General features: G+C 33.7%; 2 protein-coding genes across 2 annotated transcripts; one reads left to right on the top strand and one right to left on the bottom strand.

Moving 5' to 3' along the window:
• Positions 1–1,768: 1,768 nt before the first annotated feature.
• Positions 1,769–27,471, bottom strand: LOC126741146 (E3 ubiquitin-protein ligase parkin). Its single transcript, XM_050447489.1, has 9 exons — positions 27,317–27,471; positions 20,304–20,566; positions 19,654–19,983; positions 19,389–19,592; positions 19,143–19,335; positions 18,895–18,990; positions 9,952–10,037; positions 9,164–9,354; positions 1,769–2,121 (listed from the first exon to the last, which is right to left on the bottom strand). Exons 2-9 carry the CDS (start codon positions 20,560–20,562, stop codon positions 1,963–1,965), a joined length of 1,518 nt encoding a protein of 505 aa, XP_050303446.1. The 5' UTR covers positions 20,563–20,566; positions 27,317–27,471; the 3' UTR covers positions 1,769–1,962.
• LOC126741149 (uncharacterized) lies at positions 13,620–17,342 on the top strand. The gene is made up of 5 exons (XM_050447491.1): positions 13,620–14,923; positions 15,353–15,576; positions 15,633–15,723; positions 16,259–16,545; positions 16,604–17,342. Exons 1-5 carry the CDS (start codon positions 14,793–14,795, stop codon positions 17,293–17,295), a joined length of 1,425 nt encoding a protein of 474 aa, XP_050303448.1. The 5' UTR covers positions 13,620–14,792; the 3' UTR covers positions 17,296–17,342.

Raw genomic sequence — 27,471 nt, 5'->3', positions numbered from 1 at the left:
TTGATCAACAACATAGACTAGCCCATCATTTACGCTGTGCAAGTCACACTATTAATTTAATTTGCACTACTGACTGCAATAAAGCTATAAATGGCAACTCTGTTTTAAAATTAAGACACTCGCAGGCATTGACCAAATGCAATTCATTATTGTAGAAAGCGACAATTCCGAAATCTTCAGAGGTTATTTTAGAAATTCTGGGGCATACACTTTCTTTTCCTGGAGCCACACGTTGGAATTCGTATTATGATTCCATTAAAAAAATTGTAAACGACAAAAACAAAATGATTGATTTGTTTAAACGGTTCAATTTAAAGAATTGTTTTTTTGAAAACGAACTTTTATATTTGGAAGAATATTGTCAAGTGATGGAACCATTAGCAGCTGCTTAAGATGTGTTGCAAGGCGAAAGTAATACGTTTTATGATATTTTGCTCCCATGTTTAGCTTCACTAAAAAATAAACTAGACAAGCTATCAAAAAACAATTTTAAATTCGCATCGCCGTTAGTTAAAACATGCCTCGATGGATTGCAAAGTAGGTTTAAACTTTTTTTTACAATAGACGAATAAGTACATAGCGCTATAATAGCTTCGGTTGTACACCCTCAATTTAAGTTACGCTGGTATAATGTTATTAGTAAAACCTACCCTTCGTCTCCAAGTTTAACATCAATAGAAAAAATTGTGGTAAACCAAGCAAATAATTTTATTGATATTAAAAAAAATATAGATGAAAATTCTAATAGGATTGCTTGTGAGTCTGTACATAAATTTTTTGATTTTGATGATTCTGCAGCACCTGATGCTGATGAGAACGTTCCGGGGACAAGTTATCCTCAGAATGAATCCAGTTTTTCGGAAAAAGCAAATTTAACAAAAAACCAAGCCGAATTAGAGTATTTAAGGTATATTAGTGATTCGTGAACAAATTTAAATATGCTTGAAGATTACTTGACAATAAAAAAAATATTTTTAAAATTTAATACTCCACTTACCTCATCCGCACCCGTTGAGAGACTATTTTCGTTTGCCACAATAATTAATAGTCCAAGGAGGCATGCTTTATCTGATGGCAATTTTGAAAAACTTGTCGTTTTAAAGAACTATGTTTAGCTTGGATTTTATGTTCAATTAAGATTTTATGTTTGGTTTTTAGTTTTTTAGGTAGTTGTATTGCCAAAAAGCGTTTTGATATATTTTTTTAAATTTTATAAAGGAACTAAAAAGTTTAGTTTTAAGAATAACTTGTTTGTGCAATCCATTATACAAAAGTGTGCTTATTTTCTAGGAATGTTTAATTTTAAGAATTTATATTTAGTTTTCAAGTTCCTAACTTTCCCAAGAAGTTGTGATATTTTTGTTATTTAAGAAATAAAAGTATTCATACTCTTTACTAGTACTCGTATCCGTAGACTGCGTGTGTAAAGTTACTTACGAGTAAAATACTTACAAATACATTTTTTTGAGTACTCGTACTCGTAGATTATACGAATTCATTTTTTTTACTCGTGCCCAGCACTGGGAGCCGTTCGGTGAAGTAAAGTTCGGAATATTGACGCGAGTTTTAAATCACACATTAATAGTTGTAAATAATTGCAGTAAAAATAAGTTAAATTAGTTGACTATATTTGATTGCTTTAATTTACATCTAATAAATGGTAAAAATGCTACAATACTACTATTAATATCATTATTTACACTCTCATTCTTACGAATCTTAGGGACTTTTAAGGACATTTGACCTAAGGAAGATGAATATAGTGTAATTCTTTTAATTAACCAATTAATTTTAATATACATAATAAAGTAGTATAATAAAGCTATTTTCAATAGTAATTTGTAGAAAAACCTGTTCATAATATACATACTTATATACAGTTTTTATTTTAGTCACATGTTCATTGCATTTAAAAAAAATATCTGAATAAATAAGGCACTAACAAAATATTTTTTTAAATTCTTATCCAAACCAGTGGTCGCCCATACACTCTCTGGTCCACTCGGTCTGACAAACCCAACACCAGTGGAACTGGCAACCTGATCTGGTACAAACCATATGCATGCATCCTCCGTCCCGTTCAGTTGGGGTACGACATCGCGGACAAGGTTTTGTTATAACCTTAAAAAAAGACGAGAAAAACCAAACTTAAAAATTATGAATATTAATAAAATATGCAAGCAAATATTCTCTTATGTAAAGGGTAGAGTAACGGTGCTATCGATCTAGAAGATTAGATACACATGCTATTTTTAAGATACATAATATGTTTTATAAGATACAGGATGTATCGCACAGGTGGCTTATGTTGTGTTTTTCCTCCAAAACCAGGGGTATTTAAGCTAATTACGCCCATTAGTTGTTCGCTCCTGTTGGCGATTCCTTATCTATTTTTTTTTCCTAACTTTTCCTTTGGTTTTCTAGTTGCCTTATCCCGAAAGAGCCAATAAGCAGAAAGTTCGGAATTACTGTTCTGACAGATATTGCTAATGAAAAACAGTAACAAAATCATCTATAGATGCAGAAACAATAAACTCTCTTGACTTTACTTAAATTGTAAAACGTAGTCTGAAGGATAACATCATTTGTTTAATTTTGTTCGTCATTGAAAACCATATCACAGTATGATTTTTGTTCTGTTCTGAGAACTTTAAGAAAAAAAAATTTAGAACCAAACAGTCTCTCGATCTGTATTGGATATTTTATAGATTAGTATCAATTTATTGCTAAATAAATAGGAAGTGTAACACCCATAGTAGGCACGACACTCCGGCCTGATTCCGCACATAAGCCGCGACAAAGACTATAGAAAAACAAGAGTACAGAGAGGGAGAACCGACGAGTCAACGGTGGCAATCGCGACGCGACAATCGATACGTTTGTTTTTAGTTTAAACTTAAGCCATATTTTAGCGATTAAGCGCCTTACTCGGTTGTCTTACGATGTCTTAAGCGTTACGTCATAATATTTTTTCGCTCGAATGACGTCATGTCTAACAGCTGTCAGAGTCTAAACTGTTGCTCCGTTTTCGTTGGTATTGAATTTGTTTGAAAACAGAATTAAACCATGAAAACACTCATTTGTCTCAGTTTTCAAAACATTTTGAGGTTAAATCCAACCTTATATCCATAAATTTTTTAAGGTCGGATCTAGATCCTAACGAGATTCAAATTAGTTTGCCTCATTCCGACTATTTTTCAAAATGCATAAACAATTGCAATAAATACCTGGGAAAATTAGTCACTGATTTTTCAACCGAAACTACACAAAATATATCTTTTACCTACTTTCTTTAATTCACTTTTAGTACTACTTTTACTAAGGGAAAAACAATAATCGCAGTAATTAATAATTACCCCAAATTTCTCATTCTCAATAAGCTTTTCAACGCAAATAAACTTTATAACACAGAGAAACTAAATAAACTAAAGAATGTAATGTTTTTCAACTCAAAAAAATATTGAAAACATCAATTTATTGTTTACTTTTGTTTGTATATCTTTCCTTCTGACATATCGAGTTTATTAGCGGTCTCGGGAGACCGCTAACAAACGCTTAAAGCGCCTTTTACGGTGACGTCATGACTTGATCGCCCGAATGAGATGTCTTAAAGACGCTTATAGCCGCTTACTCGCTAAAATATGCCTATAGTTTTTAAGACCGGCATCTGTATTTTCCCGCAGAAAAGAATTAAATGATTTTTGTAAGAGGAAGTAGTTTTATTTCCTTCTTATAAGTGGCGCACCAATTGCCTGTGTTGTGAGAAACAGTTGTTGGTTGAAAAACAAGGGACTTAAACGTTTAAGAGTATCGAGTTACACGAAAACATAAAGGACAACTACAGAGTGAACATTTTCTATCATCATACAAAAATTCAGATTGCAAGCCTGTGTGATTTTAAGTGTTTTTTGGACGCTCGGTGTAGACATCTCAACATTTATTGTGCGGTACGTTTTGTGCAAATGTGCCAAAACAAAAATATTGGATTACTACAGGGTGGATAAAATTAGATGGTTTTACTATACATTATACTTGAAATAAGAAAATATACATATTTAAGTATATTCAGATTATTAAGGTAAGCTGCATGAACCATTTAAATAAAGAAAAGTCTACAGACGAAAGCTCGCTTCCAACTAGCAGTTTAACAGACAGGTTAAAAATGACTGACTCTGGAGAAAAGCTAGTAACATTGGCCGAAGCTCAGTTTGAGGCTCTGCTTTCAAGAATAGGCAAAGTAAACTTACAACCGGAAAGAAATTTTGCTTCTTGCCCCTCTAGATTATCTGGTTGTAAGGATAGTAATGTTAATGCGTTTATAGATGCTATACAAACGTATAAACAGTGTTCGAATGTATCTGACGCAAACGCTATACGTGGACTGTCCATGCTATTAGACGGTTTTGCTGCTACCTGGTGGCAGGGTGTTAAAGAAACTGTTGTTACATGGAACGAAACAATAGATTTATTGCGCACAGCTTTTGGACCTAAGAAACCTGCGTATAAAGTGTATAGAGAACTTTTTTCAAAAGAACAAGATGTAAAAACACCTAGTGACATTTTTATTTGTCAAGCTCGTGTTATTTTGTCTCAGCTTGATAAAAACACTTTAACTGAACAAACACAAATCGACATGACTTACGGATTTCTTAACAAACGTGTTCGTGAAAGAGTGCCGCGTGATAAGGTCACAAAATATAAGGTCACACTTTGCTGACTTATTACATGCGTGCCGCCTTGTCGAAGAGACATTTAGTGACCGTTTTCAGATTAAAAAGTCTTCTAAAGACACAGATACTTCTAAGCCGCGTATTAAGTGTAGCTTTTGTAAATATCCAGGCCATACTGAAGCTGAATGTCGCAAAAAGAAAAATCTACAAAATCCACAAGTTGCTAAACAATACCCTCAAAGTTTTGCAGGCGCAGGTCCCCTGAATAATTCAAACATGTCCTTGTCAAGTTCGACTTCTAGTGTCACAGCGTACTCTGAGCCCTCAAATTTCTTGTTATGGGTGTAAACGTCCAGGTTATTTAAGGTCTAACTGTCCTTCTTGTACCAGCAGTAGGTACCTCCTCAGTGGATTTTTGTTCTGTTGATAGCGTTGAAATTCCAAAAATCTCACCAAGACCCAGACCTCTGCTTAACATTGGCATTTTGGGACTAAAAGGTATCGGCATACTTGATACAGCTGCAAAGTGTAGCCAGCTCCTCACTATACAAAGGCTTACAATAAAAGGGTGTAAAGTTTTATGACTGCGAAACATCCATAAAATTGGCTGATGGTACAAAAAAAAGAACTGATGCCAAGCTTGCTCGTGTAACCGTTGAAATTGAAGGTCGAAGCATCTTAACAACATTGATAGCGCTACCAAACACAGACAAAATCTTGTTAAGAATAGATTTTGTCTCTGATGCACAGTTATTTTTAGATTTTAGCCTACAGACATCACTATGGCTATTGAGATTTTGTCTTTAAACTTGTTATGTGCAGATGAAGGTACAATGCTGGCCAAGGAACAAAAGCAACAATTATCCAAGTTACTCAATGACTATGAACATATCTTTGCTCTAGGGGGAGAGCCAACCCCTATGCAGAGCATTGCATAGATACAGGTAACCATACACCAATTGCTGTTTCTCCATACCGAATGACCCCAGCAAATCGAGAAACGCTTCGTCAAGAGATAGATAAGCTTCTTCAGGAAGGGATTATAGAAGAATGTGAATCAGCGTGGTCTGCGCCTGTAGTTCTTGTGCCAAAAAAGGATGGAGGTACCCGCCTCTGTATTGACTTTCGAGCATTAAATGCCATTACTGCCCCCGTATCTTATGCCTTACCAAGGATAGATGACCTATTGCATTTTACTAGGAAAACATACTTTATGTCGATCCTGGATTTGAGATCTGGTTATCACCAGGTAAAAGTACGGTCTGAAGATCGCGATAAAACATCGTTTGTTACGCCATTTGGAACCTACCGGTACCTAGTAATGACGTTTGGACTGCGGAACGCTCCTGCGAAGTTCCAAAGGCTAATGGATCGGTTCAGAAACGGACTTCCTGATGTGCTGTTATTGGCGTATCTCGACGATATTTTTATTTTACCAGAGACCTTTGATAGACATTTAAGTGATCTACAATGTGTGTTTGACCTCCTAGTGATGTTTAAACTACGTGCCAAGCGTGAAAAATGTACTTTTGCCAGTACACATGTAAAGTACCTTGGGCATTATATTCCTTCAGATGGAATACAGGTTGATCCTGAGAAAACAGCCGCCATTAATAACATGCCACCACCCCAGAATGTGAAGCAAGTTCAATCCTTTTTACAGAATTGTTCTTGGTACCGCAGGTTTATTGATAAATTTGCTGAGTTATCTATACCATTGAGCAATCTCCTTAAAAAGCAGGCGACATGGACTTGAGGACCGGAGCAACAAAACGCATTGAAGCACTTAAAGATGCCCTCACCAATGCCCCCGTACTACAACAAAACGATGTTACAAAATCCTACATATTACGAACTGATGCATCATCATACGCCGTGGGAGCTGTCTTGCTTCAAGGTGAAGGCACAGAAGAACATCCTATAGAATATGCCAACAGATTGTTAACGTCAGCCGAGAGAAACTATTCAACTACGGAGCGTGAGGCCTTAGCGGTAGTTTGGAGCCTGACTAAATTTTGTGGATACCTGGATACTTCTTCTGTTATTATAGCAACTGATCATCAGCCATTAAAATGGTTATTAACTGTCAAAACACCAACGGGACGTTTAGCCAGATGGGCACTTTTAATCCAAAGCTATAGCCTTAAAATTGAGTATATGCCTGGAAAGCAAAATGTTTTGGCAGATATGCTGTCAAGACCAAATTGTGAGCATAATATTACTATAGACACTACTTGCGACATATGTTATGTTAACGTGGATATACCTAAACGCCAACCTAACGAAATTAGAATGGAGCAGCAAAAAGATCCCGAGTTAAAAAAAATAATGGACAGCTTTGAAGTTGTTGATAGTGATGATTATGTACGCTGGACCTCTAGAGGATACATTATGAGTAGTGGCGTACTCTATAAATATGCTGATGATGAAGCCGAAGATGCTCAATTAGTGGTACCATCCCATGAGCGGTCCAGGATTTTACAAGAGCAACACTGCTGCGCATTATGGCGCTGAGCGCACATATCAACGGATCTCTCGATGTTATTAGTTTGTTGGTATGCGTGAGTTCATTAAAGATTATGTCAAAAATTGCCCAGAATGTCAGCGTTATAAGGCTTCAAATCAGAAACCAGCCGGCTTAGTGCAGCGCCAGCATATAATCAAAGATTTGAGGTTTTATCCTTAGACTTGTTTCGTCCTTTACCGGAAAATTCTTTGAGGCAACAGTGGATTTTTATTTTGGAAGATACTTCGACAAAGTGGCTTGAGTTATTTCCATTAATAAGGCAACCTCTGAGGAATGTGCAAGGACTCTCATCAATGAAATTTTTCCAAGATTTGGACTTCCCCGAAGACTGGTCTCTGACAATGGTGTCCAATTTGTATTACATGTCACATCATATCAACAGGTTTGGGATCTTTTGGGAATCAAGCAAAACCTCACACCACTCTATCATCCTGAAGCCAATATGTGTGAAAGGAAAAACCGCGATCTTAAACCAAGGTTAGCAATACTAGTAGGAGAGAATCATACTGCGTGGGCTGAGAAACTTCCAAGTATACGATTTGCCATGAATAGTGCTAAGTGTCAATCAACGGGTTATAGTGCGTCGTACTTGAACTTTGCTCGCGAAATGAGAACCTTGGATGAGGTTACTTGTGATATGCGTTCTATTCCTGAAAATGTACGCTGACTGAAGCCAAGAGTATTAATGAAAATTGCCAAGACAGGCAAAAGAGGTATACAGACCTAAGAACAAATCCGACACCCAATTTCGAAGGTAGTTGTTACTATGCATACCAAAAGCAACGTGGAGAAGCACACCTCCTCAAAATTTGACCCCAAAAGAGGTGGACCATATGTGATTATTAAGAAAATATCTGCCACTTCTTACCAGATCGCAACCGTGGACACATCAGAGCAACCGTTAGGTACATACCATTGTAGTGCCCTTGTTAAGTTCCAGGGAACCGAAGATGTTACGCCTGTAGTCCCTATACGTAAAAGAGGCAAGAAAATAATAAATGCTGCTGGTTCCTCGACATCTTCACGTCTTCGAAACCAGAGGGGGAGTATGTAACACCCATAGTAGGCCCGACACATAAGCCGCGACAAAGGCTATAGAAAAACAAGAGTACAGAGAGGGAGTGCCGACGAGTCAACGGTGGCAATCGCGACGCGACAATCAATAAGTTTTTTTTTTATTTTGAACTTAGTTTTTAAGACCGGCGTCTGTATTTTCCCGCAGAAAAGAATTAAATAATTTTTGTAAGAGGAAGTAGTTTTATTTCCTTCTTATAGAAGTCTTTTATTATTAGGTTGCCTTCAGATTTCCTATCGTCAGAAATTAAAGTAAACTGGTATTTAGGTTAGTTTGCATGTTTTGGTATACAAATGTATACATGGTAATTGATGCTCATTATCTAGTTACCTAAGTAAGTAACTAGATAATGAGGTGAACTAGGGAGGAGAGTCTAGTCGTAAGTCGACGATGGTTGTATAGTGTTTTGAATAAACCAACTAAAACGTTTTTTACGTTTATTATACCTTTCCTTCAATGCGTAGAACTGGTACTTAAAATATCCAAAACCCATGATATTACAGATCCAAATAATTTTTATCATCTATATTAGATACTACTATTAGATACCAGAGCATTCCATATTTCAAAAAGCGATCTGCATATTAAAAATAAATTGTACTCAGTTCGTTAAGAAAATAAGGATAATATTTAACTCGCCAACAACCGTTTGCGCCGAAATGGCTACACATTACTTTTTATATTAGTACGAAACTTCTTGACTATTGCAAAAACCGCCTTACTTAGAGAAGCCAGCATGCAACTCCTATTACACTTTTCGATTAAATAAAAGGAATTAGATTTTTGCAAAACTCAAACTACACTATCTACAAACCAAAAAACTACAAACAAGGTTTGAGCTGCAAGTTTGAACTGCATTCTGCAGCTGAAATATAAATATGTTTTGCTTACCTTTATAGTAGTTCTTGAGGCCTCTTCCCCATTATTCTTTGGTTCACAGGAAACTTCATCACAGACTCCACTTGTCGAGTCACCTTGCAATTCGGGTGGTTCGCATTCTCCAATGTGATATCCTTGAAGACAGTTTCGGCAAAATACGAATTTGCAGTGCTGGCACGTTATTCTTGTACAGTCTGCGTCAGCTGTCAAAAATTAAAACAATATCATCATAAAACAGTGTGTCTTTAATGTTAATCCGACATATAGGATAAAATTAGATTACAATTTTGACTTTTTTTTGGTTTATTTAAAGCAAATAAATATTAAAGGTACTTTTTATTTTTAGTTGTTCCATGAGTGGATGGATAATATTGATGATGATTGGCAATGATACAATATTGATTTTATCTTTGTTACTACAAATTAACCTGACTATATGTTAATTTATTATAATAGATTTCTGAACAATTAACGATTAATTTATTAAAATTAATACTATTTAATGCGGACATCATGTACATACATACATTAAAGCGGTAAAAATTTATACAGGGGGGATTTTGGTGATGCTGATTAAGATTCCGTTGTCATTTTTTCTAAAAAATGCTCTAATATGTTTTTCTAAAATTTGAGCATCTTCGAAGTCCGATAATTAGCGATAAGTACGACCTTGGAACTAATTTGGCATATGCCCCAAATGTGTTTGGCAAGCCCTATCAATTTTTTTTAAAAATCGGTTAGAAACAAAAATTTAGGATGGCCACACTATATAGGAAAAAGAATATAAAAAAAATACCAACCTAAAATTCCCATTCCGCAACCAGGCTGAGGGCATAAAAGACCGCCAGACTGAAGAACGTATTCTTCCGTAGCAAATCGTTGATATCTACAAAATTAATTTTTAATATTTAAGATTTTTTATATTTACTTTTTTCTCTCTTTTACAAAAGTGTTCCTAATTAGAACTAAAAAGAAAAACAAAACTAAAATAAAAATGATAAGGGTAATAATCACTGTATAATAACAAACCAGCAGGTTGAATTAACGTATAGTGGGTACACAATAGCCTATACAGGTTGGCGAATAGAAGACTACACATAGGCATTATAAATGGCAACACCGCTTCTCGCTTACTTTCTGGTTGATAAGCGGCGCGGCGGATTCCGATCGTCTGATTTGCTATTTTCGGCACTGCACAATCAGTAGACCTCATTTTGCTGTGTGATTGCATATACTCCACTGTTGAGTCTTAAAGCGCTATTTTAACCCATTTACGCCTACCGTCCTTTTAAAAGGATTTCAAAAAGAAACCTGCATTTTTCTGATTCAGGTCCATTGGGATTTAACTAAACGCCTTTTTAAGTATATTGCAATAAAATAATAATCCAAAATTTAAACAAATATAATCTGGTTAGCTTCAACCCTTTTTCCTATATAAAAATAATTTTAAAGATTTTGCTTATTTATATATCAATATGGCAACATCGCCTTAGGTCAGTGAATAGGCAGTAAACAAGTTTCATTTGTTATGAAGTTTTTGCATTGTATGTTTTGAAAAAATGTGCAGAAGATTTTGTGTTTTTCGGTTTTTTTTGACCTTTATCTTGTTCAAAAACATCCTGTAGCTGCTTTTGGTATTTAAGTATGTAGTAATAACGTGGTCAAAGTTCCAAAGATCGTATTAAAGGACACGACAAATTGGGTGCAAAAGCACAAACTCATCATGGATAAAAAAAAATCCAGTTGAAAGAAGTGAGAAAGGAAAGAATGGGCTTGGCTCTGTTCCCTAAGACACCTCAGAACTATAGGGATCTTACTAAGCTTCTAAGAGAAAATAACCAAGAGTACCATTCGTTCTTTTTGAAGGATGATCGTAAGCTTAATTTAATATTGAAAGGATTCGATGGACGAAATAAAAGCGCTGGGTTTCACCCCCTGCGAACTGGGCTAGTTTAAGACTGGTCCAGGGCGAAGGAGGAAAACCGACTTGATCAGGTTCCTTTTGCCTAAAGATCAACACATTTACGAAGTGAGCTCACTCCTAAATATAAGGGTCATAATCGAGAACCTCAGTCAAAAACCCGAGAAGATACCAGCCAAATTGGACAGTGCCACCGCTGTCAGGAGTTCGGTCACTCACTCAGCAATTGCGCCAAGAAGCCATAAGTGCAAGGAGAACATTTCTATAAGAATTGCGATAAGGAAAAGGATAAACCGGCTGAATGTTGCAATTGCGGGGGGACCACCCTGCAAACTATTGGCAATGCCCAAAAAACTCAAACTTTGTCAATAGTCAGAAAAGAAAGGCTACGGCAGTGTCATACTTGGAAAAACTCGACCTGTCACTGGCGTTCAGGAGACGGAACCAAAGGGGAGGGAGGGGGGTGGCTACGTCACCAACCATTGATAGCGCGGGAATAATCCACTTTTCTATTTATTGAGTCTCCTTCTTAAGACCGCGCACTAAACTCAAAATGCAAAACTACAAAGTTTATAGAAACGAGAGGCCGAACGTAGTAGGCGGGGGCACAGCAATACTAATCAAAAAAAACATTACCAACCAAGAAATACCGCAACGTAATACAGACCCAGCAATAGAAAACACAGCAATTAAAGCATTCTTAGGAAATAAAGATGTTCTCATCATTTCAATATATAAGCCACCATCTCAATACTTAACAACATTAGACACTTTTTTTTAGAGAAAACACCCCCACCATAGCGGCGGGGGATTGGAATGCAAAAAATAGAAGTTGGGGATGTAGAGCAGAGACAGCAGCCGGGCGCACACTGGAAAGATACATAAGTGACAATATCATATAGGTGGTAGCACCGAAAGACCCTACACACTATCACCATAACATTTATGATTATTCTAGATATAGCTGACATAAACAAACAAAAGGCATAACATTGTGGTTGAAAATATGGACTCCCTTAGTTCCTCTGATCATACCCAATCCTAATCAGTGTAGCTCAAACCTCTATGCAGGACCCCTATCCCGAAAAACTTATCACCAACTGGGAAATGTTTAAAAATATACTTTTAAAATTATCCAATCCCAACTCCAAGCTTTATTGCGGAAATAGATTCCTTAATTAAACAATTAACAAATTCCATTAAAGAATCGTTTAATTTAGCAAGTATTAAAATCCCAATCCCAAACACCCACTCCATAGTCTTCCCAATGAGAATTAAAAGGTTAATAAGAACAAGAAACAGGCTAGACTGCAAAAAGACCCAAAAGCAAAAAGAATTGCGAATAATCTTACGAAAAGAATAAAAAACGAAGTCTTCGATTTCAGAAATAAGGAATAATCAGGAATAAAAAAAAGATGGGGCAATTTTTTAGAACTTAATGATGGCGATGAAGACAAATCAAAATTCTGGAAGGTCTCAGAAATACTGAGAGGTAGAACAAAAACAGAGTTCCCACCCATAGAAAACCAACACGGTCTTCTCGTATACTCGAACTGGGATAAGGCGGAAACTTTTAAGAGATCATTAAAAGAACAATTTGACTAGAGCGGTGACTAGAGATTTTGAAATAGAGCTATATCAAACGTACAAACGAAAACCTACCACTAAACGCATTACCAAACTACAAAAGTAATAAGAACTACAAGAAATAAGAGATGTAATTAAAGACTAAATGAATAGGAAAGCACCAGGCCATGATGAAATAAACAACAAAATGCTGAAAACATTACCTGACAATACACTCTTGGACATAAAAACCACTTATCACAAATACATCAGCCTGTGCTACTTTCCGGTAGAATGGAAAAAAGCAATTGTGGTAATACCTAAACAGGGTAAAAACATAAAAAAAAACGGAAAGTTACCGACCCATTAGTCTGCTGCCATCACTGGGAAAAAAAACGTTTAAAAAGCCGGTACTAAGCAGATTATGATGAACTCAAAATAATCTCGGAAGAGCAGTGCGGATTTACAAGAGGATTCTCAACTGAATTACATCTTGCACGGATACAACAGAGTCTGGTGGATTCTTTTAATGCGAAGGGCTCTACCGCCGTGATCACAATCGACATCGAAAAGGCCTTCGATAGAGTGTGGCATGACGGTTTAATCTATAAGTTGCAGAACTTTGGAGTGTCTGCAAGGTTCACTAAATTTACCAAAAATTTCCTGAAAGACAGGGTATTTACTGTTAAAATAAATGGAACTATCACCTCCTATAACAAGATGAGAGCGGGAGTTCCCCAAGGCTCTCCGCTGGCATTAGTTTTATTTAACATATACCCAGCGGACATTCCAAAGAGCACACACTATTCGCGAGTCGCATTATTCGCGGACGACACATGTGTTTTTGCGAGCTGTAAAAATTTAGTGCAGATATACCTAACCGTACATGCAGAGTCATCTAGATAAAAATTATAGAGCGGGCAAAAAACTGGAAAATCAAAATAAATAGTAAGAAAACAAAGGCCATTCTAATAACAAAAAAGCATGACCGTCATCTGGAAAGATGAGGTAAAGTACATAGGAGTATATTTTAACAAAAAGAATAACTTCAAAACGCACATCATGAAACAAATGCGCTCTACTCCTTTCTCTGCAGGAGCAGTAACCTCTCTTTGAGTAATAAATTAATGGTCTACAAACAGGTTTTACTTCCTAAGCTGCTTTACGCCTCAAACATTTTCTGGAATACCACGAAGACAAACATCAGAAAGCATCAGAATTTTGTGTTTCAGAATAAGTTGATCTGCACTCTGACTGCAAACTTGATACTATTCAAGAATACATAGTTAAAAAACATTCGAAGTTCAAGGAAAAAAGTAAGAAGTGTGGACAACGCCCTAATAGGAGGATTTCTCCTTAGATCAAGGGAAAACCGGCCATGGAAAGGGTTAATATGATAGTAGCAGCCGAATTCAAATATACTCACTAAAATAGTTCTTTTAGTATCTAAGTTGAAACCAAAGGACTGAGATCGCTCAGACCGGTAAGAGCAATAACAGCTAGTCCGGAAGAAACCAGTGTAACAAAGGAAGTATGTAGAGTCCATAAAATGAGAGAATATGCCGGTGACGTAAAATGCGCACAAACCCACTTTAAACCAAAAAATCAATAAAGGGGAGGCCCCATATTTCCCTGATTAGGTTAATTGACCGTGAATACATGCATCTCTCTCTTTCACAAGGAAAAAGATAAAGTCGTTATAATAGTTATACCTCTCCGCTTTATTCATCACAGTACCCTTGGAAGTTCGATGGTGTTTCGCAATAAGTCAGTGTCGTCGCACTTGGGAACGCGTTGAGAGTGTAGAGTGTGCGTGTAAATTCAGTTTAATTTGTGTTTACCTACTTTTTTCTTCCAATTTTGGTGTGTTTTAATTTAAAGTCTATTATTTTGTGTGTGTTTGTTACTACTAACGTATTAAAGGTAAGAAAATGTAGTAGTTTTTTTAAAAGGTATCTTACAGTGCAAATTAATAAACCAAAAGTGCAACTCCAAAGAAACAAAGAATTTACATTAACTTTATTTTTGAAGTTTTTTGATTTTATTCATATTGTCTGTTTTTTTTTTTCAAAACATGTAAAAATAAGAACGAATGGTTATTCAAATCATTTAGTTAGTTTATAGATCTATGTAAAATATTTAACTGTTTTGTAGATGTCGCCAAAGAAATTAGGTACGAAAGGGCAAATAATACATAACCAGGGAAGAGAAATTATTGCCAATGTAGCAGAGTTTATGCATAAAGAGGCAGAAGAAGGATTAACTATTCCTTTAAAACGCTTTAGGTAAGTTATCCAACGGTTAAAAAATCACAGATAATTAATTATTATTAAAATAATGTAACATTTAAATAAAATATTATTTACTTATAATTAACATAATAAATTATTAATATAACAATATAGATATTTTTGTGGCTGTTTAAAATATGAAATATAAATCAAAATTAGGTATACAAAACAGCTACATTACTGTTTTTTATGATATAGTTTTTATTTCTTTGGTAAAATTAATATACAGTGCTTTTCTTTGAAGTCCCCCCCCCCATTTATTTTTTGACCCGTTCAAAAAATAAATGGAGGGGGACTTCAAAGAAAAGAACTGTATACATACATATGTATATAAATAAATTTTATGTTACGTCTTAGAGATTTTCCGTTTAAAAATCACAATATTAATATTCATATAATTTATACATCCTATATTATTTCCAGAGAACGTACGTTGGCTGCTACAAAAATATCGAAAGATACCTACCAAAAAATATTGAAGGAGTCGGCCAATATAAAAAATAACCTCTCTTGTTCATTCAGCAGTCCAAGAAAAAAGAGGCCCAGGAAATCACGTATACTTGACATTACTTCGACGCAACTTAAAGAAATTAGGAGCATAGTTAATGATTTTTATATAGTGGAAAAAAAAAGGCCTACTCTCAAGTGTACGTATTTACCTTTATTGTGCTTTTTTAATTTTAATCCTATTTTTTATTAGCAGTAATCCTACAAAAGATCATTGACCGATCTGTTATTCATGAGCCTATGAGTATACCATCCTTAGCAAAACTACTAAAGAGCATTGGATTTAGGTATGTATGGTTCAACTATATTTATATTTTGCATTCGTCTGTAATATTACAATTTTTATCTAGTCTTAGCGTTCATTGAAAAAATACTAAAAAGAACACTGAAAAGATATGCATATGATATTTTCATTCATATAAACTTAAAACATAGAAAATTAAAAAAATATTTAAATTAAGTTCAAATTCTAAATTGCGCTACCCATAATATAGCTATTGCAATTTCCTGACTACCTGTTACAAACCCTTTTTTAATTTTATTTATTTATAAATACACACCTGTAGGATGCATAAGCATGTTACCTGTAAGATAAAAAAAGGTATGACCCTGGTTAATCCACTCTTTCCTCTTAATTGGACATATTATTATATTCTTCTCCTTAATGTTCTACCTAACTAGAATATCATTTTTAAAATTTTACCTGTGTCTCTTTATTTATCTTGAATTTTATTTTTAGGGTTATGAGTTTTTTAAAATTATATGTACCTGTTAGATGTTAATATGTATATAAATTTCTAACTTCTAAACATTGTTTTTTAGATGGAAGAAGACAGATGATAATAGAAAGGCCTTGATGGAATCATATGACATACGTTTTAAGAGAATAAAATACTTAAAACAAATTACCGAATTTAAAAATCAAGGTAGAAATATAGTGTATACTGACGAAACCTATATACACAGTAGTCATACTTCTGACAAAGGTTGGTTTGACGAAAGCCTAAGCGGTATACGAAAACCCATTTCAAAAACACAGCGATTAATCATCGTTCATGCTGGAGGAAATAATGGTTTTGTTAAAGACGGTCTACTTATATTCCGCTCAGGTAAGATATAAAAAATATATATTCTGTGCTTATTAATTTCTTACTTATAACATTTCAGGTTCTAAAAGTGGCGATTACCATGACGACATGAATCATGAAAATTTAATGAAATGGGTGGAAACCCAATTACTTCCGAATTTGCCACCAAATTCGGTCTTAGTTTTGGACAATGCATCATACCATAATGTACAAGTAAAAAAGAATATTACCTCAGGAAGTAAGAAACAACTCATAATTGATTGGCTTAAGGAGCATAATTTAGAACATGACGAGAAAATGACAAAAACGGAACTTTATGAAATAGTTCTTCAAAATAAAAGATTTTATCCGATAAAGTGCAAACTTGACGAACTAATGGAAAGTCACGGAAACTCAACTTTGCGATTGCCTCCATACCACCCAGAATTGAACCCCATTGAAAAAATCTGGGCCACTGTTAAAAACTGGGTAGCAAGCAGGAACACAACTTTTAAGTTAGCAGATGTAGAAGCTTTGACGAGGCAAAAATTTGCAGAAGTATCTGTCGATGATTGGAGAAGCATTTGTGACCATGTCGACAAAATTGAAGACAAATATATAAAAGATCATAATCTTTTTGATGAAACTTTAGATTCCCTAAAATTTACGGTAAACACTGGCTCATCAGATGAAGATTTGGAAACGAGTTCCGACGAATCAATTATCAGCAATGTGGACATTTTGTCAGATAGTGACTTATTTAATAATATGAATATGTATTATATACCGTAATAATATTATGTAGTGTTTTTATGAGCAGTAAAATTTATATACTCTTATGTGGAGTTTTATTTTTAATATCTTTAATAGCTGAAGAAAGAAAAGAAATAGATGTTTTAAAACATATTTTAAAAATTAATTTTTGTTTTAAATATTTTTTTTTTATATTTTAAGATTTCAACTGATTTTTAAACAAAAGTATTTCAAAGGACATAATCTTAAATGATGATTACATTAATGAATATCAAATAATGTTCATATCATAATGAGTATAAAAAAAAAACATATGTATTTCTTTAACACGTATCGTAAACGTTATTTTGAGTATCTAAAGTAATATATGTATGTAAAGCTAACACTTATATCCACATACGCATAAATAAAGCAAAGAAAAGTTTAAATTTATTTAACAGTATTTTAAACCCCATTTATTTAATAATATCTTAACACAATACACCCCCGGCACTGATTGTTTAGTCATAAACTATCTGCTAGAATTCTACGCTTAACGATAGCCAGCTTAGATGCGCGAAGTCTGACGTCACCGGCATGTTCTCTCATTTTATGGACTCTAGTACAGAAGATGTTTATTTTTTTTTTGGTTAACTTACCCCACCCAGCACCCCTATTCACTCCGTAAACCTTCTAGGGTAAAAAAAAACCAGAAAAAACACTTTACCGAATTTTAACAAATACTTTTCCTAACCGCCTTATTAGTGGGACTGGCAATATTAATGGCATCGGGAGATCTTGGATTACTATCTTAAGGAGACTATTTATGAACAATATAACAATTGGCCAACAAATTTAAAGAGGTTGAGAAACAAAATTGGTTAATCTGACAATTCCATTGTATCTCAAACTCTTTTGGAAGTAAGAAACAGCTTTTACGATAGGTTAGCCTTTCGTTTAGCTAAATAAGGAGGCCTTTTTAACTTTTATTTAAAGAATTATTTGTTAGGTTTATTATTTAAAGTTTTATTTTCTAATTTTTTATAATGTTTAAATTCTATTTTTATTAGAGTTTATATTTTATTTAAATAAGAACAACGCATAGTTTAACTTTAATTTTCAATATGCAATTCACAGCATAAAAAAAATTTAATTACGAATCTATGCGGGTTTTACACATGTAACTCCTGCATTAAAAAAAGTATTATACCAATGCCGCGTAATATTTTTTTAAATTTTGCTGCAAGAGATATAGCCCCCACCGACGTCAGACGCTTAATAAAATTAAATTTAAAATAATCGAGCTCGAACCTCGAATACCAGGCGGCGTTGCGACATCTCACCTGTTAGGATCTCTATATGTGTAGTGATCCATTCGCCAATCTGTATACATGTTTGGCTCAAAATGTTCGAAATTACGTCAGCTTTCAATTAAAGGATTACAACCTCCGGACACCCGTATAAATATGTAAAATACTGTACATCGCTTTTTACCTTGGTTAACTTTAACCTATTAATATTTTTTTGAAGAAATCTTTTATATGTTTTCTTCTTATGTTAGATATTTATCTACTATACTGGTGGGTTATTACACTGTGATTACGATAATGTTAATTATTGCTGGAACGTAATTAAAAACTAGATAATATTATACAATACCTGTCATAGTTATCATTATCTAACAGCCTAAAGTGATGAATTTCTTTAATAAATGAATCGGCGCACCCACTTGGGCAGGCAAGAGTATATCCAAACCTAATTTAAAAAAATATCGTATACATTTTACAAATATCGCAAAATAGTTAGTCAAAAATGAATTGGGAGTTTGACGTTTCTCAATTAGAGAGAATGAGGCATTTGAAAATTATTGAAAAGTGCTGTGATGTCGAATTAAAAAAATCTCTTACTCTGGATGCTGCCAAAACTGCCTTTCAGTCAACCTAGACATACAGTACTGTCTAAAGCAGTCTAAACACGTAACATGGTCATTCTGACAAGGAAAAGTAAATATAGTTTCAGGTATTTCCAAACACGCGATACAACTAATTTGCTTCAAATTTGGCCTAATTAAATCAAGAGGAACTGCTTGATCTGTCTCTCCTAAATTCATTAATAATTTAATAGTCATGCAAAATTTCTTAAATTTTTCTTACCCAACGACGGATGTTCGGAGCATTTAAAATAAAACTCTGCAAACGTCGGTTCTTTGTTTTGCAAAAGTTCTTCACAAAACTCTGGTTCATTTTCACACGTGCCAGTTATTTGCTTGGCCTGTAACACGTGCGCCCAACTTTGAGGGTCTGAATGTACGGTAAAAGCTCCACTCTTGCAAAAATTACACCTTACTCTAAGCTTCCCTAAAATAGAAATTGTAACTATTACGTCATATCCGTTTGGCAACGATCTCACCATACTAACCTTGTTTAAGTTCCTTACATGTAGCGCAGTAAACAAAGAAATGTATTCTTTTAACTTTTGGCTTTTCAAGATTAACGATTTCAAAATCTTCTAACTCTTTAGAAGCTTCTATAGAACTTTCTTGTGTGTCTAGTGAAACTGAATTGTTTCTACTGTTAGAACTTGTGGAAAACATGCTATCATCCAGGGTTTCACAAAGAGGTAATAAATTGGATTTTGAACCTCTTGGAGTACTTGTTTTTGGATCTAACGCTATACCTTGTGTATTTTTGGTACTGGCTTTTATTTTAACTATGTGAAGTATACTTTGCTGTCCTAAATCACATTCTTCTAAAAATATGGGTAACCGGTTATAGGCTGTATGGTTAGGTAACTTACTGTGCTATTCAAAAAAATAGTGGGTGACTATGACCTTTACTCATTAATTGCAAATGACAAAATCATATCTTGACTAAATACATTATTTTTGGCTAATTTACTTCACAAAACACAATCCACTCCAACCTTCTTATGCTTCAAATTTAAAAGGAAAATAAAAAAATGTTTAAAACCCTATTCGTACTATGCAACTTTTTTAAATAACGAATATCAATCTCTGACTATCACAGTTTTCAAATCAAAATACATGATTAAATTATTTTGTTACTTACCTATAATAATATCATCTCCCAATTCTTTTCCGGCAAAAATGACTTTTACTTCGTCAGGCTGTAGTCCGATTTGCGGAGCAACAATTTTCTTAATATGGGAAATGTCACATTTCGGATCTATATCGATGCACAAAGTATTACCACTTGTAGTCTTGATATAAATGCTTAATAAGTTATGGATAACATGTTTCTTCGATACCAAAAGTTGCAGCATCTTCTCAAATATATTTTGAAAAATAGACAGCAAAAATCTTATCATTATTCTGAAAAAATATAGTTCTAGCAATATAATTAAAAATGAAAGTTAGCATTAATTTTTAAATTTATAACACTTGATCTGATTGAACATCTGAGGGTTTCTTAGATGTAAGTGCAATGCTCTAACTAATATTTGTTATCGAAACAATATTTGGATCAACTCCTTTATTATAATCCTAAGAATTACACTTGAAATGTCTATAAACCAGTTATTTCTATTTTATATCAATATACCATTTAGTAAGCTCAATATCCAAGAAATTATTTTCACTAATATTTAGGCCATCAGCATACGCAATAACCATTTTATAAATGTAGGAAATTCACAGAAGTTCAAAAATGTAAAGCGGAGCTTTAGAACTTTTTACTTTTTACAGATGATAGTTCTACTACTGCAAGTAAATTTTGCTGTTTTATTGTCTGGTGTGTTGGTTTGCGATATATTGATGGCCTTAGGCGTCCATTTTGTTCTTTACAAGACTAAGAAGGACAGTGTTGACTCAGTTTCCAACTCCATCATGAACTTGATGCTTGTTCTAATGTTTTTGATGTGCTTCAGAAAGCTTGTTAGCTCTGGATCGCTTTTGTCCCACATAATAAATGTGTCATCGACATATATCGAAGCCACACCTTGGGTTTGGATTGAGCTGTCCTTATGATTGAGTGTGCTCCTTGAGCAACTCCATGTATAACATTAGGGCAAGCATCAAGTTCACAATAGAATTGGAATCCGAGTCAGCACTGCTCTCCTTAGATGTTCTTCTAAAGAACAATAGTGGACGCGTAAGGATATCAGTATATCGCAAATGCAATACACACAGAACAATACCTATATTACAAGTCCAATCATCCTGTCTGTTTTTGAAGGTGGTAGACAATGGTACAGTGAAAACATCTTGTCGGACTTGCATTGTCTTATTTATTTAATGTAACACGACGTTTTGGTTGGTAAGTATCTCCAACCGCTATCAAGTGTAAACTGACGGTGTCAGTTATCAAGTGTAAACTGACACAGTCAGTTTACACTTAATAACGGTTAGAGATACTTACCAACCGAAACGTCGTGTTACATTAAATAAATAAGACAATGCAAGTCCGACAAGATGTCTCCAATCATCCTGGTTCAATAAAGGTGACAGCATGGAGGAATTTTTAATAATTCCGTACATCAAAGGAACTTTGAGAACTTGAAAATAGCCCGACAATTCAACATGAAGACAGCATTTAGTTCGAAGGCAACTATACGAGGTTTAGTAGCTGGACACCAAGAACTGCGTATACCAAATCTCCTGGGAATATAGTGAGTTGTACAGGGTGGGCCAATTTAGACGTTTTCTTATGGGAAGTCATGTCCCTGTTAGAGATAAAAAAATGTTGACCTCCATTCTCCGGGCTCAAATTTTAAAAGAAGTTTATTGAAGCAAATGAAATTTTGCTATGGCAAACAGTTTGGCCGCTAGAGGGCGTTTCTAAAATTTGGTCATTTTCGTTTTTCGGCTATGGCTGCTGTGTTTTTAAAGATAAATGATTTCTGTAAAGACTTTCTTATAGCACTCTTAAGCGCTTAACATGCTCATGATATTTAAATTTATACAGGGTGCTTCATTATTAATTTTTTTTTTTAAATGGAATGCATATTATTTATTTGCATTTTCTTGTAGCCCTTAAAATTCCCTTTTCAAATATATATAACACTTATAATCTAAATTCATTAGTTTAGGAGATATAAATAGATTTCTTAAGTATCAATAAATTATAATGCCGTGCCATTTAAAACGCCTAAAAAACAGAGTAGGCGGGTGAAACAATTGCGTAAAGGGTTAAGTAGGCGGTTGTCAAACTGCTTTGAGTAATACGTCATTTTGACATAAACAAGCTTATTTTCATAATCTGTTTTACTTTGTATTTCTTTTATGTGATAATCACAATGTATCAAAACTATGAAAAATTCGATATGATTAAATGTTTTATTGAATGTAATGAAAATGCAAGAGAGGCCTGTAATTTATATCAACGACGATATCCAGAACGGGGGCAGCCACATAGTACGCTGTTTGAGAAATTAAAAAGAAACCTTATTAATTTTGGTTCTTTTGCTAAACTGCGAAGAAATGCTAATAATAATATAAATGACGATCAAGAACTATTGGATATAACAGTTTTGGGCGCAATTGAAAATAACTCTAATCTATCCACCCGGAAATTGGAAGTAGAAACTGGTGTGCCAAGGACCTCTGCAAGACGGATTTTAAAAAATATAGGTATAAAGCTTATCGAACCCGAAAAGTTCATCATCTCTTTCCTGCGGATCGTGATAGAAGATTGGAATTCTGTCGGTGGTATTTGCAAAAGTGTGGTCAAGATACAACATTTGGCTACAATTGTATTTGGACGGATGAAGCATCGATTAGTAGTGCAGGCATTTTTAATAGGTATAATAGGTATACCTGGGCTCGAGCAAATCCTCACGCAGTTTTAGTGTATGGGTAGGCATATTTCGTGGTAGATTTATTGGTCCCTATATTTATGATGGACAGTTAAATTCAGAGCGATATTTACAAATTCTGCAAACGCAAGTTGAGCGCTTCCTAGAGGAATTGCCTCTAGCCCAGCAGAGGCATCCTATATTTTTCCAGCAGGATGGTGCGCCACCGCACAATTCTAGAGTGGTCAGTAATTATTTAAATGAGCAGTTTAGTGAGCAGTGGATAGGAAATCAAGGTCCAATACGTTGGCCGCCTAGATCCCCCGACTTAACACCCTTAGATTTTTATCTTTGGGGAAGAATAAAAGACTTGGTATACCAACAGCCAATTACTTCAAGAGTAATGTTGGAAGAAGCTTTACATAATGCATTTGCAACAATAACAAATATTGAATTAACAAACCCTGTTGATAATGTTGAAAAACGTATCCGCTGGTGCATTGATCAGGAAGGAGCTCAGTTTGAACACTTGTTATAAGTACGTAATATATAGAGTTGCAGTTTTAGTTAAAATATCAATAAAAAATAAAATCTGGTTTTTACTTTTTGTTTGTTAGTTCATATTCTAAGTTTAAAATAAATAAATAAATAAATACTTTTATTTTTTTTAATTTTTTTACAGTATTATTTTGTTTTTATAACTGTATTTGTCCATTAATATAATTAATATTTATTAAAACAGGAGCTATTGTTTAATTTACTTTTGATTTTTAAAAGCGCTTACTGAAGTATCACAAATAAAAAATACAGAACCTATAACGTCCTTTTTTAATCTTTGAGTGTCTTAAATAACTGCACTTATTTTTAATAAGGACGTTGATATCGCAGGCCCTTAAATTCTCATTATATTTGATAAAACATCTAATCATATGGAATTTTTTGAAAAATTGATACGTTTTTGGATTCTAATATCAAAATATAAATACAAAGGAAAACATAGATTATAAAAACATAGATTATAAAGTTTGTTTATGTAAATATTAAGCTTCACTTAGCAGTTTAAAACACGCCTACTCTTCCGTTTACGCGATTAAAATGGCGGGTCATTACCTATGTGTTTTTAATATTTAAGAAATTTATTTATATATCGTAAGCTATTAAATTTAGATTATTAGTGTTATATATATTTGAAAAGGGAATTTTAAGGGCTACAAGAAAATGCAAAAAAATAATATGCATTCCATTTAAAAAAAAAAAAAAAATTATTTTTAATAATGAAGCACCCTGTATAAATTTAAATATCATGAGCATGTTAAGCGCTTAAAAGTGCTATAAGAAAGTCTTTACAGAAATCATTTATCTTTAAAAACACAACAGCCATAGCCGAAAAACGAAAATGACCAAATTTCAGAAACGCCCTCTAGCGGCCAAACTGTTTGCCATAGCAAAATTTCATTTGCTTCAATAAACTTCTTTTAAAATTTGAGCCCGGAGAATGGAGGTCAAAATTTTTTTATCTCTAACAGGGACATGACTTCCCATAAGAAAACGTCTAAATTGGCCCACCCTGTACATAGGCGAGATTAGCGACACTGTTAGTCCAATGGCCGCATCATACATTGGACAGAACCAAAGATGTCGTACAAGGAGCAACATTGGAAAAAAATAAGATTTCTGAAAGCAACTTATATCAAGCAAAATCAAGGAATCTTCAGCCAGCGCAGTGTTGATATTTTCAACATCTGGAGACCTCTACACACACACACTTCTAATATATAAGCCTTTAGAATAGTTGTTGTTGTTGTTAGTTTACACTTGAAAACGGTTGGAGATACTTCCCAACCGAAATGTCGTACTTAATTTAAAATAAAGATCACGGAATTACGTCAGTGGATTACGTCCTCTATTCAAGGTGTTTGCCTGTAAAAGAGGAAAATGATACAAGACATTCAATAATTTAAATAGGAGCTATCTCAGTTTAATCTTCTCAATTGTAAGCTTAGAATTTTGAATTACGAATATTTCTTTACATTTATATGCTTGCTGAAGTTATTTTATATTAAATTCTGGACTTATTATTTAATACAATTTAACATAAACGCTACACAACACCAAATGCTGTAAATATTTAATTCTATCACTAGGAACAAGTATAAACAGATTAAAAAGTAATGGCCCCCGGTGCGACCCTTGAGGGGCGCCAGAAAACATCCCTATTTCATTAACGATATTTATTTCATTAATGATATTTATATCATTAATGATATGATTAGATGTAAATCCAGTCACATGAACCAACTGAGTAAGACCTGTCAAAACACTGCGACAGAATTCAAGCAGAACATTCCCAAGTCTCATTGCTGTAAGCTTACTGATTAGATGCCCATGACAAATCCTACCAAAACCCTTGGAGATGTTTCAATTTGGACAGACATGTCTCAAAGGCACCCAGCAAATAGTGCTGGTAGGTGAGTCAATTAGTGACTAGATGTGATCACTCATCAGTTCAGTTCATCATCAGATGTTGATCCCTAAGAATTCCTCACAATACCAAGAAAACTTTATTAAGTGGTTTGGAAATTGCTGTACACTGTATAAGGTGTCCAAATTTGGACACTTTTGTAGGTTATCTTGGTTGCTATAGGAGATATAGAGAGCTTTGCGGTTGCATTACTGTACTACAAAATATGCCATTATCAAAAATTTGATAGCTGTCATAGTTTTAAATCTACAGTGTGATTTTAAAAATTTTGGGACCCATCTTGTATCTCAGTTATTATTTAACATATTTAAAACGTGAAAATGGTTTTGATAGAGGTTTTTCCTCTAGGATTTTGAGCTAAAAAATAATTTTATGTTTTTTTAAATGGAACACTCTGTATAATTTTAAATAGAAAAATCTGCTTTATTTTTTCCTTTTTAAAAATATGTATATAACCCTATGCACTTCTTCAAAAATGACCAAATAAGAGACAATTTTTGTAAAATTCGTACCTATTATTTTAATTTTAATAGTAGGCTATGAGCATGCATTTCTATGGAAACAATGCCATATTGTTTTTAAGAAGGCCATGACAGACTGATAGATTCTTATAGAACTGTCAGTATTAAAAAACTAATTATTTTTAATATTTTTTATTATTTATTTTTCCTTTGTAAAAATTGTATCCAAATATTTTATAAAAATTGTTCAAAATTGTTTACATTTTCTTTTTACACAAATTTCGAATTTTCACACGAATTTAAAAGTATAATGGGACCTGCATGCAAATTCTGTATAGCTGTTATTCATGATTGCTAATTGTTCAGAATTTGTATGCACCATTTATAAACTCTATGTATTAGATAGCCTCATAAAAAACGTTCAAAATGGAAAGATCTTATTTATTAGATTTAGAATGCTTTATTGCTCCCTTGCTAGACAAATTTTGGAATATGGGTCTGTTGTTTGGTCCCCTATCTTACAATAGTTAGATTGAGCAGCTCAAAAAAGCCCAGATTAAATTTTTGAGAATTGCTGCATTGTTTAGAAGTGAATATCAAAGGAATAAATATAACTATTAATGGGTGAGGAATAGTCTAGATTTGCCTATACTAGAGTCAAGAATAGTACTTGATTTATGTTTTCCACATAAAGTACCAAATGCTGCTGTAGGCAGTTCTCACTTCTCTCTAGTGATCTGCTGAGACAAATAAATCTTACCCTAAATTTAATACTTTTAAAGGAAAAAACCAGTTTTGTAAACTATTTTTCCTTCAATTGTTGTCCTGTTAGTAATTTGTGGGTGTGTGTTAAATGATTTACTTTACTTACAATGATTTTGTTATATAAATGGATTCCATAGACAAATAAATAATGAAACTGATATTATGTTTTAGTTTTCTCTCTCGTTTCCGTTTTTCCTGCTACTCTGTTTTTATAATATAGAGATATATAAATTAATGATATATCATTATATTATAAGAAAACTTAATTGAAACTGACGTTATTATAGCTACATAAGTTCCACATTATATACTGTAATGTTATAACAATTATTATAAGTTATTTACTCCTATACTTATGATTATTCAACATATATTTCTATTGTTAGTTACTTTTTTATCCTAATACATTCTGTTGAACATTTGAATATTAAAACTGAGTCTCCTGGAAGTTCTCATTTTCAAAGAGAATCTTTTTAAGTTTAATTCAAAAATAATAACAGAAATTATAAAGGTTGATGTGTAATTTTTTTTTATAAAGGATGTCAGTAAAATTATACAATATGAAAATAGATTCCTACAAACAACACTTTACCCAAACCTTGTAAAACTTTGTAAAACTTACCATATGAATTTACTGAAGTATTAACGTCCAAATGTTGCTTTTTTATCAAATACGAAATTCTACAAAATAGGGAATACCTCTTTAATTTCATAAAATTGAATCAAAATATTCACTACTAAAAATAATAGAATGCAATATAATTAAATGTAAATAAT

This window comes from Anthonomus grandis, chromosome 10 (assembly GCF_022605725.1).
Source record: "Anthonomus grandis grandis chromosome 10, icAntGran1.3, whole genome shotgun sequence".
Lineage (NCBI taxonomy): Eukaryota > Metazoa > Arthropoda > Insecta > Coleoptera > Curculionidae > Anthonomus > Anthonomus grandis.
The sequence above is the reverse complement of the archived record's forward strand: the minus strand, read 5'-3'. Positions and strand labels throughout refer to the sequence as shown.